General features: G+C 43.7%; 1 protein-coding gene across 1 annotated transcript in view; it reads left to right on the forward strand.

The window, feature by feature from the left end:
* PPP1R21 (protein phosphatase 1 regulatory subunit 21) overlaps nt 1-14,833 on the forward strand; it is a 43,920-nt gene that overhangs the window by 22,650 nt on the left and 6,437 nt on the right. Inside the window, exons 12-17 of the mRNA XM_056852555.1 lie at nt 2,286-2,422; nt 5,409-5,501; nt 7,530-7,657; nt 8,301-8,453; nt 9,712-9,804; nt 11,220-11,465. Of these exons, the coding sequence (XP_056708533.1) occupies nt 2,286-2,422; nt 5,409-5,501; nt 7,530-7,657; nt 8,301-8,453; nt 9,712-9,804; nt 11,220-11,465 (850 nt within the window). The remainder of the gene's footprint in view (nt 1-2,285; nt 2,423-5,408; nt 5,502-7,529; nt 7,658-8,300; nt 8,454-9,711; nt 9,805-11,219; nt 11,466-14,833) is intronic.

Raw genomic sequence — 14,833 nt, forward strand, 5'->3', positions numbered from 1 at the left:
AGAACATGTTTTTAATTTCCTTTCAAATTCCATGTTAAGGTAACAGCTAGAACCAAAATAACTTGAGCTCCTTTGATTAATTTTTTTCTCGCACCAAATGGAGTTAGCCGCCTCTGATTAATCAGCTAATGCTTTAGTTGGCTGGTCCATCGATTGAACTGGCTAAATATTGCATCCTTTAAAACCTTCACATTAGCATTTCTGTTAAAAACCAAATGGAAGTATTTCCTTTTGTGCCCCACCCCCAGTAAGTGTTCTTCTCTAGGCTGTAAAAAGCAATAAGTTTCTACCCTCTGGCTTTTGTATTGATTTCCTACTTGATAGTCCAGAGTCTTTGCTTTTCAGTTATTTTCAATGTGGAGAGCTTGCAGTCTAATACTATATGGGGTGGGTGCACGGAATGTAATTAAAGCTTTTGACCCCAGAATGTAGGTTAGGGGTGTATGACTGGATGCTAAAGACCATATTCCTTTCTGTAAATTCATTATGTCAAATGGGAAGAACCATCACTGGAAAGAACTTCTGGGCTGTTCCTAGTTTCACAGCCACAAAATGCCCCCAGTCAGCCAAAGAACAATGCCGTCTTTCATAGCAAACGGAAGAGTTTCTCTCTGGCTCCTTTCAGATGTCATGAAAAAGTATAGTTTGCTTAATTTCTGGTTCATTGAGGTGTTTAAATGCAGCATGCTCAACAGTGGTTTATTGCTGGGTGCTAATCTGGGATTGAACCACGGGTTGTAACTGGGCTTGTTACCTGTGTTCAGTCCTAACTCTCGTTTCTCATTATGTCCAAATTTAGAAATCCCAGTTTGTTCAGTAACCCCTTAGCCTCCTGGATACAGAGCCAGCTGCACCAAGAAACAAAACATAGCTGCTCCAGTAGTGTTCAGCAATGTTCTGATCCCTTTATAATGATCATTCACCAAGCAATAGCTTCTCCCAAGGGGAAATCCAAAAGGCAACGAGATCAAAGATTCCTCTTAATCCCATGTGTCTTTCAGTTTGTATACAAATGTATACAATAGAAGCCGTTCCAAATAAAACATCCTTACAGTCCTGAGCAGTTCACAACCCACCTACAGCCATACCTTGCTCCCCCTTTCTTTACATCCAAGAGAGTAAGTTGGCCATGTTTATGTGTTTCTTCCGAAGCTTTTTATCTCAGAGAAAACAAGGTTAGGGAATATGGCTAAATGGCAAGTGAGGGGAGGGGGAAGGAAGGTGAGGGCTGTGTAAAATTGTTTTACAACACCATTAAAAAGCATAGGAAAAATAACAAGATAGAAGGAGCCTGTAGATCTGAGGAGGCTTGGCTTGGCTTCCTGGCCCTTCCCTGCAGCCAACCAATAGTGATTGAGCTGCATATATACTGAGACTTTTCTGGTAGAAGAAGAATTGGTTTTTATATGCCAACTTTCTCTACCACTTAAGGGAGACTCAAACCGGCTTACAATCACCTTCCCTTCCCCTCCCCACAACAGACACCCTGTGAGGTAGGTGGGGCTGAGAGAGTGTGACTAGCCCAAGGTCACCCAGCTGGCTTCGTGTGTAGGAGTGGGGAAACAAATCCAGTTCACCAGATTAGCCTCTGCCACTCATGTGGAGGAGTGGGGAATCAAACCCGGTTCTCCAGATCAGACTCCACCCCTCCAGACCACTACACCGAGCAATGGAAGAGTTTGGGAGAGACTGTGAATTCTGCTTGGAGGCAGAAAAGGAGACAAGCAGCAGACTAACTGGAGGTTATTCTGAACCAGTGTAATGTAGCGGTTAGAAGGTTGGATTAGGACCAAGGAAACCCAGGTTCAAGTCCCTACTTGCTTTCAAATTTCCTGGGTTACCTTGGGCCATGCAATCTCTGTCAGCTTAATGTACCTCGCAGGGTTGTTGTGTGGTTAAAATAGCAGAGGGGAGAACCATATACTGTGCTGTGAGCTCCTTGGCAAAATGCTGGGATAAGAATGTGCTATATAAATAAACTCAGTTATGTACTGTGCTCGAACCAGGGATTGTGTAATAAACTGAGGTTTCTGTAACCATAGTTTATCATGACATCTGAACACAGCCAGGAAGATAACAGCATCTGCTCCATGTTTACATGAATTTGTTGTTTTTAAATTGGTGCCCATCACCCCCCAAAAATTCCCCCTCAAGCTTTTTTAGATGTTTGGGTTTCGGGAAAGTGCCCTAAAATGTTTCTAATCTTTTCTGCAAAACATGTCATTTAAACAAATAAACAAAATCACTGTACTCACTCTTAAAAACATAAATTCATATGTTCCTAGTTTGGAAGAAGAGTGTGAATCTTCTCTTTGCACAGCTGCGTTAAGAGCCAGGAACACGGAGCTCCAAAACGACATGAAGAAGCTGACAGCCGTCTTTGAGAAGCTGCACACGTATATTAGTCTTCTTGCCTTACCAAGTAAGCGTCTGTTGCCAACCATGGTGGGAATATTTAAGGATGCCAAAACTTCCATATTTCAGTGTTACCTTATCCAAGTACAAATTGAAGCTTTTTTTGTAGGTCGGAAGGCAGATGGCAGAACTGTGCATATTGCCTGTATTTATTGAACAAGAGGACCTAGATGCCTAGAGATGTGAAGGACATGGAGAGAAAGCGGAATGCATCTGTTCAGGCTCTTCCAGAAATGAAATTGGAATTTGGAGGGAATTAAAAAGGAAGTGCAGTTAAACTGCTTTGTGTTAGTTTGAATAAGAAACTTTTAAAACAAAGTTTAAAGTGAGGCTGGTCTAAAACTACTGTTGAAACCTCTGAGGTTCCTAAAATGGATCTTTTTTAAAAAGAAGGAAATAGTAAACTCTCCACTTCCATAAATTACAGTGACTTGCCTTCTAAGGCTGTTTCATTTCTGCTTTAAGCCTAGAAGCCCTAGTTTCTCAGTTTAAAAATGAAGAAAGGGCAGAGTATTATGAGAACTATGTTTGTGGTGACCAACTCTAAAGCTCTGTGGTGAAGCATTGGAGCAGCGTGGTGTGGTTAAGAGCAGCGGTCTCTAATTTGGAGAACCAGATTTGTTTCCCCACTCCTCCACATGAAGCCTGCTGGGTGACCTTGGGCTAGTCACAGTTCTCTCTGAACTCTTTCCGCCCCACCTACCTCACAAGGTGCCTGTTTGTGGGGGGAAAGGGAAGGTGATTGTAAGCCGCTTTGAGACTCCTTACAGTAGAGAAAAGCATGGTATAAAACCCAACTCTTCTTCACTTTTAAAATGTAAAACATTAAACATTTTTCTTTTTCAACAAAAGCTGCCAGTTATTACAGCCCAATTAACTCAGGTGGGAGCAGGCCAATTGCAGATGTGTTTGTTCCCCATCAAATAAAACATTAGCCTAATTGCCAGAGAGTCATAAACAAGCTGTGTAGTACATAAGTGAGTTTAAATATTTTTATGAAAGTCTCTAGAAAAGAGTAAATCCAATGAGCAAAACCAGCATAAAACATATAGACAAATATGCTTGTTTTCCGTTACAGCATTTAATGGTTGTGGGGGAGGAGGTGTGCTTCTGAATGGCTATTGATCCCAACCCTGTCTGCCTTAAAGCTCTTGGTACCATTTTGAGGATTAACATACCGTGGCTGGCCTGTTGCATGGCTTGCTTTTTATTTTTAAAATATTGATTCCTCTCAGGCTGACAAGGAGGGGGGGTGGGAATTAACAGAGCACATGTAACCTAGAGTAGCTAACAATTGATTTAACAACCAAGTGCAAATCTTTCCATTCTTGAAAAGCTGAAGTGCTAAGGGGCACGTGTCCAAATATCTGTGCCGTACTTCTAACTGGTGACAGTATGAATATACCGTATATACCCATGTATAAGCCGACCCGCGTATAAGCTGAGGTGCCTAATTTCTCCCCAAAAATGGGGAAAAATTAGGCACCCGCGTATAAGCCGAGGGTCGGCTTATAACCCCTCCCCCCCCCTGCAGGCTTACCTGACAGGGCTCCCGGCGAAGGCGGTGGTGGCGGCGGCGGGCCCCCCGCAGGAGGCTTCCAGGGCAGGGGGAGCCAGGCGCGCTCGGCAGCCGGCTTCCCCTGGCTCTTCCAGGGCGGGGGGAGCCAGGCGCGCCCGGCGGCTGCGGCCGCGCGGCCTTCTAGAGGCCGCAGCCGGCTTCCCCTGGCCCTTCCCTCCCCTACCCTACCGTATTGACCCGCTTATAAGCCGAGGCCGGCTTTTTCAGCCCTTTTTTTGGGCTGAAAAACTCGGCTTATACGCGAGTATATACGGTAGTTTGAGGCTGTTGAAGAGTCTCCGTTTAACAAGTAACCCCAGGTAACATTTTTTGGTTAACAGTTCATTCACCCTCTGTTGTGTGAGAGCGCTGTTCCTTATAAAAATATGTAAAGGGATTGAAAGTCTACTGACTGTGACATTATGGAGGATGTATTGCAGCAAAGACCTTAGAAAAACAATTTTGGATGGTTTTAAGGCTTTTTAGGATCAATACTTTGACTTCATAAGTCTTTTGCAGACCATTTTTTTCCTGGAAAAATCTTTAATGTAGGGGGAGCTCCATTTCCTTCCTTAGGTTGTTCTGAATTTTATACAGCATTTTAAAAGTTTAAAGCCTTCCTGTTTCCAGGCGCCCCATCCAGGAATTTTACTTTTAAGAATTGGATCCCTAAATATTTACTCACTTCATTTATAGTCCTTCTCTTTCACTAAGACTTGAGGTGGGTTACATCTAAAAACCAATGTAGTAAGAACAATATAATGCATAAACCAACAAAACTGGAGAGCACGCTAAAAATACAGTGTAATGTAGATAATGAAGAAAGATTGCCCAATTGGAGAATAATATATGTTAACCATTATTATGTGCAATACAGAGTAATAATGGTAGATTACAAAATTAAAGAACAGTGAAAAAACAGCATTATATGCACAATTAAGACCACCTCAAGTTCCACAAACTTTAACTACATGGAGTTCTGTACTGTGTGCTGACACTATCAGATTCTTTGGGGCTCACCCCCAAATGACAATTGTTATTCTGTTGCTATCTAATTCCCAAGCAGAAACTGGTTCATAGCTGTGGGATAAGAGACCCATGACCAGTTTATGATAGGGTTGAGAGCATATATTTACAAAATCAAGGCTGATAAATATTGAGGGCCCACTTAAAAGATCTTTCATTAAAATATTTTACAATTCAAGTATAGTATTTACATGATCCCCCCCCTTCAGAATTGCCTATTTGACCAGGAATCTGAACTTGGTCCAGACTTCAGCATTAGCTAACATGCCTGGATTCCTTGTCTAGATTTGAATTTGAGAAATTGAAAACCCACTGCATTGCTTTTTATGGCCTTTTTGGTGGTGCCCTTTAACTGTGAGACCTGTGGGCCATTTTGAAGACCATTTTTCTTTATTTGTGTAATTTCTAGGCACAAAGCCAGACAGGCTGCTTCGGACAAACTTCAGCTCAGTGTTCACATATGTTGCTTCAGCTCTTCATGGATTTCATGATATCATGAAAGGTGAGACTGACTTAAGCATGAGTAGCTTTCCCAATAAAATGACTGAACACCGCTATAGTCAATTAACACCTAACAAGAGGGCTGACAGCTTGTGTACATCTACCCAGGTGGTTGCTGAGCAGGGGTGGACTGTGAGGCTTAAATAGCCCAGGAAAAAGGCACGCAGCAGCCCTGCAAGCCAGCACCACTCAGTTCAGACCCAGTCAGAGGCATTGATAATGGACCGTCAGCCTTCAGGGTTGGTGGGGCTGATGGTGTTTGGATCTGTTGGGCTATGGCTTTTAGTGACCCTCCAGGACAGCGGCCTGTCAGGAAACCCCTCAATAGGTTAAAGGGCCAGCTCTCCATGTTTGCTTGGTTGACATAACCAGTAGCTGGCTTCCTACATCCCAGATGAAAATGGCTGGGGTTGGTGTAGGTGCCAGAGGACAGTAGCTGCATTCAGAAATGACAACCAACTGCAATTTGTAGTTGCAAGAACAAGCCATGGAGTTCCTCAGGCTCACCATGCCTCTTCTCTTTGCTTGAAGACTTCACTTATAGGCAGGAGACAAACCGTAGTGATGGGTTTGGGTGCAGCAACAAACAGTGGCTTGTTGTGAACCTGGAAATGTTCCATTTCCAAGCCTTGCAAAAGAACAAGCCATACGTTGTCATTAGGTTGGTGCTTGCTTTGATTTGCATGGCCTTGAAAACACAGGTGTTTTAATTAAATCTTCAAAATGCACAAAAATGGATGGTGACAGAGACTTCTTTTTAAGGAGCTGCTTTGTATGACGTCTGTGTAATTATCATACTGATTGGCAGAGTCTCCCTTTGTGTTGGACAGAGATATTTTCCAGCTCTGTCCAGTGACTTCTGTAAACAACAGATGCCCAGGATTGAGCCTGTAGCCTTAAGCACGTACAGCTGTTATGGCAATAGATAATGGCTGTTTATATTATGGCTGGTATTGACCCTGTTTGTTCTAAGCAAATTGGCAAATATCTCTTGACCTTCCAAGTAATGCATATGCATAATATCAACATTAGTTCAGGTTATTGGCACTGGCCAGCCTAAACTGAGGATCCTGGCATTGATAGTTAGAGACTCTGATGGCTCAGCAGAGCAGCGTGTTTCATATTATAGATGTTCTCAGGGGACAGGAAAGAGGGAATCTGGGTTGTGTGTGTCTTTGTGTGGTGTAGTGGTTAAGAGCAGTGGACTCTAATCTGGTGAACCGGGTTTGTTTTCCCACTCCTTCACATGAAGCCTGCTGGGTGACCTTGAGCTAGTCACAGTTCTCGCCGAACTCTCTCAGCCCCACCTACCTCACAAGGTATCTGTTGTGGGGAGAGGAAGGGAAGATGATTATAAGCAGCTTTGAGACTCCTTTTGGTAGAGAAAAGTGGGGTATAAATACCAACTCTTTCTTCTCTTCCACCTCAGAGATGGAAGGGGCAAGGACCTTTTTATATTTGCATCCCTCCCCTCTTCCAGTGAGCTTGGCTGTTATCTTCTGTCTTTCCCTCCCTTTTAAAGAATCCTCACAACAATCTTGTCAAGTTGGCTTGGCTGAGGAATGTGGTTTGACCCAAGGTCACCACCTTGGGTCCAGATTTAACACTGTCTTCTACCCCACTCTGGCCCTACAGAGTGCAGACAGGAGCAACTCCTCGATATGATCAGGAGACATTTTAAGTGTCTTGGACTATTGTACTGGAACGAAAAAGTGAAATTTAGTAATAGGAGGGCAGAAGTAGTTTCAGAGGATAGCCACGTTGGTCAGCAGTAGAATGGCTGGATTTGAGTCCAGCAGCACCTTAGAGACTAACAAGATTTTTGGGATATGAGCTTTCGAGACTTAAAGCTCGTGATAAAGGGAGCTTTGACTCTTGAGAGCTCATACCCCAAAAATGTTGGTCTCTAAGGTGCTGCTTAACTCGATTCGAGGAGAGAATCTTCAAAACTGGCTTTGAAGAAGAGGTCAGAGGGCATGGCAAGTTTGTGTGCATGGCTGATGCAACTTTTAATCCCTTCTGCTTATAGATATTTCCAAGCATTATAGTCAAAAAGCGGCCTTGGAGCGTGAGCTCCCAACATCCACACAGAAGCTAATAACCACCAATGACTGCATCTTATCGTCTGTGGTGGCGTTAACAAATGGAGCAGGCAAGGTAATTTTCTCTTCTCACCCAAAGCAACAGCCTTAGCCAGGGCTGCAAAAGTAAGACTCCCTTGCAAGCTCTCCAGAGATGTTGCTGATTGGTGAAAAAAGACCTGTGTTAACAGCAGAATTGGGGCACTTCTAGAAAACACTGCTACTCTTGCGATGCATTCCTTTGGGGTAAAACTAGGCAGAATGAATTTTTTGAGGGGCCTCAACTTGTTGATTTGTAGAAAAGAAGTAAGGGGAGGTTAGAAAGTATAGAGAGTGAAGAATTTTTTACTTCTTAGTTAACCCTGACTAAACCCTGTCCAAGTTTTTACTGTTCCTTTCCTTCTGTATCCACAAGACCTAAGAACTTAAGTTTTACAATTAATAACGAGTTTCACTTAAACTGCCACTTGTTGTAGAAACTGAGATCTTGCTGTGCTTCTTAGGATAGCTTTAATTTGCAGCTCGGTTTTGCAACATAATATATTTCCGTAAGAGAGGCCTATATACGGTAAGCATGGATGGATCCTCTCAAACTATATTATGCATTTGCGTTGTTGATGCAGATTGTTCTGTGAGTGTGTGTGTGTATTTGGTAAGTCTGGCGTGTTTTTTGTTTTTGTTTTACACAGGCTCTGTTTTAAATGTTTGCCTCCTTCTAGGTTGCCTCCTTCTTTAGCAACAATTTAGACTGCTTCACTGCCTCACTGAGCTATGGGCCCGAGGGAGGAACGGAGTTTATCAACCCCCTCTCGGCCGAATGCATGCTTCAATACAAGAAGAAAGCCGCTGCCTTCATGAAATTGCTGAAGAAGGTTTGTGCCCCTTCAAGTACAATAGCCGTAGCACAGAGTAACTCTGATCCCTTGGACACGCTCTAGAAATCCTTTTGACGTGGGCCTGGATTCTTTTCCTCCATGAAAGAGGGCCTTTGTTGTGGGTGGAACTGCTTTGTTTGCAGGGCTGTATACTTCCTCGGGGTGGAGCTGGGGATGGAAAAAGATTGCAGAGCAGGAGGACCGCTGGATACAGATGAGAGCAGTCACAGCCTTGGCAAGGCAGTGGGAGGCAGGAAGGTTCTCCTGGCAACCACCTGCTAAACGGCTGTTTAAGAGGTGCCTTAGCTGGTTTCTTATTGCAAGAATGGCTGTAGGGAAACCCAGAAGTCACACTGTTGTTCTTTAACGTGCTGGTTTTAGCTGAAAAAAGAAGACGGGCCGTTGAACTTGGGAGCTGCCTGTAGTTTGCTGAGTAGGATTCTTGGGTGTTATCTAAGAGCTGCTATAATCACTGATGTCCTCCCTCATCTGAGTCCCTTTGTCATCCTGCTCGGCCCCTTTTGCCATTCATCCCTCTGCCCTGGATTATCTCTCTGCCCCCAGCATCTCCCTGAACTCTTAGTGCCCCAATGCCGTATTATACAATTTCAGATTATTTTCCAGCCCCCGCCCCAAATCAACCATTGGCCCATCAAACTTGGTATTTTCAAGAGAGCCAGTGTGGTGTAGTGGTTAAGAGAAGTGGTTTGGAGCAGTGGAGTCTGACCTGGAGAGCCGGGTTTGATTCCCCACTCCTCCACATGAGTGGTGGAGGCTAATCTGGTGAACTGGATTTGTTTCCCCACTCCTACACACAAAGCCAGCTGGGTGACCTTGGCTTAGTCACACTCTCTCAGCCTCACCTACCTCACAGGGTGTCTGTTGTGGGGAGGGGAAGGGAAGGTGATTGTAAGCCGGTTTGATTCTCCCTTAAGTGGTAGAGAAAGTCGGCATATAAAAACCAATTCTTCTTCATTCAGTGTTTGTGATGTATCCTGCTCACACAATACACAAGGCTTCTCTCCCCGTCCCGTTTGCCCAGGGCCACCTCAGGCTTGCTAGAACAATGCCTCCTCAGCCGCATATTTTCTTCCCCCTCCCCTTCAATTGCAATATACTCCATGCAGATCTTTCCCACTAAAGGACTGGAAAGCATCAAAGAAGACTTTCACTAGCAAGGGAAGGGCAGTGGGGGAACTAGCACAATCCCATCTGTAACCCGACTCACTGAAGTCCGTGTGTCTTTTGGCTCCAGCCATGCTGTGATTCAGTGCCTTATGAAGAGGCCTTGGCCAACCGCAGAATTCTTCTGAGTTCCACTGAGAGCAGAGAAGGCCTCGCGCAGCAGGTATCCCCCAATTTGACATGCAGCTGTTCTGAAATATAATGTGTTCATTGAATCGGTATTTTGATTTTGGTAGTCACACTGTATTAACTTCAATTAGCGCAGATGTCTTCTGAAATCCACAATTAAGGGAGGATTATGCTTATATCCAGAATTCCGCATGTAAGCAAAGCTTGGTCTGAGTGTAAAACAAAGGACTTAAAGCAGGAAATTTCTTTGGTAGTCAGCCCCCCCAAAAGGATGGTGGGCCTGGTCTCAGAAAGCCAAGCAGAGCTGTTTGATATGTAGTTCTGCCTCTGCAGAGGTGGCCCTTGGGATTATGTGTGCTGTTTTGCTTAGCTTTCACCTTTGTAGGTTCTCCATGAAGAGATGTAAGGTCAAGTGTGTATTTGCTTGGTCATTTCCCCCCTCCCCAAGCCCTAGCATTGTCATTGTCATTGGACTGCTTATTTCTCAGGATTGGGGTGTGGGTGAATGAGTCAGGATGACATATATGTAAATAGGATGACAGTCCAGTCCATCTGCCGCTCATTATATTGAAAATGCAAAGCCAGTTTTCTTGGAACTGGGAAACTAGGCCTACAGTTAGATTACTTGGCCACTGGTATGCAGCTGGTTGATCTCCACTGCTAAAAGGCTAAAGCCGCTCCTTTGGAGGTCCTGCTGTAGTTTATGATTCTTTCTCATTTAGATTTCAGTACTAAGAAAACTATGCTGGAAATGGCAACTGAAGAGAAATCCTGAACAGGAGGCCCAAAATGGACTTCCTTCTGAGGCTCTTGGAGAATAATGTGGTGGTCTCTCCATAGGTGTGGAACATTTTCCATTATGGGCATGGTTTCACAAACCTTTCACACACGGAAGGGAAGTCATAGTAATGGATATTTATAAAAAAAAAGATAGCTATATATATATTTAAAGTTCACACGTTGACTCTGTTACAACTTGTAAAACTTTAGTCTGTCACTGAAGACAAATTTGACTCTAGTCAGCAGCTGTTCATTTTGCCATTATCATGTGTCTACATTCTTAAGTGATGGCAGCACTATTTGCTTTTATAAAAACTTCTAAAATATGTCCCAGCCAGAGTTACGAGGGTTCTAATTTCCTCACTGTTCTTTTCTGTGTGCCTTTTATTTTGTTTAAAGATCCTGAATGCTCGTGAGGGAACCTGGCAGCCGTATGGCAATGTTTGTAATCATGACTGCTAGGAACTTTTTCATGCAAGCTTGGAGTTTACCACTAGGCCTTCAGGCCACCTGAAAGCATGGCAGAACCATGTGTAGCCCTGTGCTGCCTTTCTCAGCCCCAGGTCCAAGCCTGCTAGATCAGTGATTCAGTTTGCTGCACGCTGCTTTGGGTAATCCCTTCTGCCTCTTCCATTCTCATCTGTTCCCGTCTCTCTCCTTGTTCTCAAGGTGCAACAGAGTTTGGAGAAGATTGCCAAACTGGAGCAGGAAAAGGAACACTGGATGCTGGAGGCCCAGCTTGCCAAAATCAGGCTGGAGAAAGAGAATAGAAAGGTGGCCGATAAACTCAAGAACTCTGGCAGTGGCCAATTGATCGAGGCGAGCCCGGAAAGTCCCGTCTTGCTGAATGCAGCTGAGTTGGAGGAGGCTGCCACAGAGAAGGTTCTGAGGGATCCCCTTAAAAGCACAAGTTTGGTAGGTCTTGGTTGTTCCTTCCTGCAGCTGGGTGAACTGGAGAAGGTCCTGGAAGATTATACTGGACAGTGGGATAGTGGGAGGGGAGAGAACTGCCTTGTAACAGGATTGCCTTTTTATGGAATACTGTGTTATATTTCCCTGGATCTGAAATGTTTGTTTGTTTATTCCATTTCTTCCCTGGCATGGGTTGGGATTGAGGAAGTGTATTTGTATGCATTTAGAACACATTTTTGATGTGTTTCTCTGCACTGGAGAGAGAGAGATTTTGATACAAATCTGTTCAAGCTAATATTTTTGGCCTTTGGGGTTGTTTACAAATGTTCTTATTTTTCAGGGTTTTTTGCTGAAGTGTAGCGCAATTCCAGTGGAAACTTAGAAATAGAGAGAGAAGACTTTGCTGGGAATTTTGCCCATTTTTAATATGTCAGTTTCTATAGTGCTTTCTATAGCATTATAGCAAATAGTATTATTCTGAAACACTGCTGAAGTATGATTAGATCCTTAGTGCTTAGATATAAGACTCATTCAGTGGGCTGGCTGGTTGTCTAAAGTGAATAAGCGGCATCAAAAGTTACAGTCTTGAAGATATTAGTAGACCAATGCATAAATAATGTATTCTCACTGGCAGCTTATGGCAGTGGAATTTGCCCTATGCTTGCTTATAGCGCTGTCTGCCATAGTTAGGAATATAAAATGACGTGCAGAGCTGTGAATTGGAGCCAGTGGGCACTCAAATGCCTAGCATCTCTGGGAATTCCACCTACTTTTTCTGTCTTGGGATAATGCTTTCATTAGGGCATTCCTTGACATGTGGGCACATTAACTCCTGCATGGAAAGTGCACCATGTGCACACTGAAGTTTCCTTTTGCGCATTAGACCTATGTCCAAGAATAAATCTGTTTAAATTTGAGTGCTTTGTCTTAATTTGCCTATATATAATTTAGTCACGCTACTTAGCTTTATTTATTTATTTGACTTCTAGCCCACCCTCAATCCCTGGCAAGCACTTCATATAATATTAATGTAGTGAATCTTGCAGTAAATATTGTTGGGGTGGGATTTAAAGCAGAGAGATAAGTTGCTTGCCTGAGGTCACCTCCTGCAACTGTGGCCAAAGTGGAATTGTAACCGGGGATTCCTGGTTCTTGGGGTTTACTCGTGGCTGTTATGCCAGCTAAGTTTGATCTCAATCTGGATCAGGTTGTATTTTGTAACGGCCTCTTTTATGGCTTTATTGGCTTTGAGTGGAGAAAGTGACAAGGGCAGCAAGGCTGATTCATATGACCATATGATCTTTTCTGTGAAAACTGCTACTCTCCTGTCTGAAATCCTATAGAAAAAATATTTTGTTTGTTAAAGGAAGCTTCTTTCCTTGCTTGAAACATCTGGACCACTATGGGCTTCAGGAGCATTTCCATAGTTGTGGTCATATGAACAGCAGTGCATAGGCACATCTATCTCCTACAAGGACTAGATATACTCTTCCAGTCCTGCAGTTCTCCCTGTATCATCTTTAATGTACAGGCATACCTTGTTTTATTGCACCTCGCAAATATTGTGTTTTTTTACGAATTGAAGGTGTGTGGCAACCCTGCATCGAGCAAGTCTATCCATGCCATTTTTCCAACAGCACGTGCTAATTTGTGTCTCTGTGTCACATTTTGGTAATTCTCACAATAGTTCAAACTTTTTCATTATTATTATTATATCTGTTATGGTGATCTTTTATCAATAAAGTATTTTAATTAAGGTATGTACATTGTTTTTTAGACATAAGGTATGTACATTGCTTTTTAGACATAAGGTATTTACATTGTTTTTTAGACATGCTATTGCACACTTAATACACTACAGTATAGCGTAAACATAACTTTTATATGCACTGGGAAACCAAAGAATTTCTCTGAGGTATGCCTGTATTGGATCAAAGAAGATATCAAAAGATAGTAGAAATGAGGTGGTCCTTTTGTTACCCAAATGGTCCAAATGTGCATATACTTTGATCAAAGGAGAGTTACTTTAGTTGCTGCTAGCTCAATAATTAGGGCATACATTCTTGTTCTGGTAACAGCAGTTGGACTACATCACAGATTAGATTTTCAGTGTTTACTTTCCCCAAGTTTTTGAGTTGAGAGAGTTATGCAGCTGAGGTCAATAACTAATGGTTTTCTTACCCTCTCCTTTCCCAATGGTTCGTTGTAAATTCTAAGGGCTGCAGTGTTTTTTCTCTCTCTCTCTGAAACTTTATACTATTATTATTCTTTCTATGTGGTTTTGACTGAAATGCTAGACGTCTGCAATTTGTCTAAGTGGAAAAGATTCAATAACCAAAAAGGTTTTAATGAGTTGGTAGAGTTCAAAATTCCATTCTGCTAGACCAAGGCATCTAATCCAGTTATGGCTGAGACATACCAACAGAGATGGCACCGGAACAGCTTCCAAAAAAACTCAATGTGTTCATTTAACTCATTGCATTTGTATCCTATCCTTCCTCCTATGAAACTCAGCGCAGCTTCCATTGAGTTACCCATTTTGTCATAGACCGCGAGTGACTCGCCCAAGATTATTCAGTGAGTTTCATGGCTGTGTAGGCCTGGAAATTCAGATCTTTTCTGGTCCAAGGCCCTGAGTATCAATTATACCACACTGACCCTGCTACCTTAAACAGCATTATAGCATCACCATAAGCATTTTGCTGGCTCTTTGACATTTTCAGCTTGGCTGGAGCAGAATCCAATTTCCTTTCCACAAGCCCTTTTTATCATTTTAGCAAAGCATATGTAAGCATGGTTTAAGTCCCCCCCCCCATGTTATAGGGTGTAAAAGCCATTTTAATTTTCTTGTTTACCAAATATTTGATATGTACTTCAAGGGAATTATTTGGGTGTGACTTGAAAGTTTTGTAGGTTACCAGTTCAAACATGCATTATGGTTACCGTATTTTTCGCTCCATAAGACGCACTTTTTTCCTCCTCAAAAGTGAGGGGAAATGTCTGTGCGTCTTATGGAGCGAATGTGTGCACAGAGCCGGCTGGGCGCTTGAACGACGCGAGCCGGCTCTGTGCGCCCCGTTCCAGCGTGCCCAGCCGGCTCTGTGCGCCCCGCCCGCCTCCCAGCTGGCCGTCGGGGCAGGGAAAGCCGGCTCGCATCGTTCCAGCGCGCCCAGCTGGCTCTGTGCGCTCCTCCCGCCTCCCAGCTGGGTGCACAGAGCCGGCTCGCGTCGTTCCAGTGCGAGCCGGCTTTCCCCACCCCGACGGCCAGCTGGGAGGCGGGCGGGGCGCACAGAGCCGGCTCGCGTTGTTCCAGCGCGAGCCGACTTTCCCCGCCCCAACGGCCAGCTGGGAGGCGGGCGGGGCGCACAGAG

Source organism: Euleptes europaea, chromosome 7 (assembly GCF_029931775.1).
Source record: "Euleptes europaea isolate rEulEur1 chromosome 7, rEulEur1.hap1, whole genome shotgun sequence".
NCBI lineage: Eukaryota > Metazoa > Chordata > Lepidosauria > Squamata > Sphaerodactylidae > Euleptes > Euleptes europaea.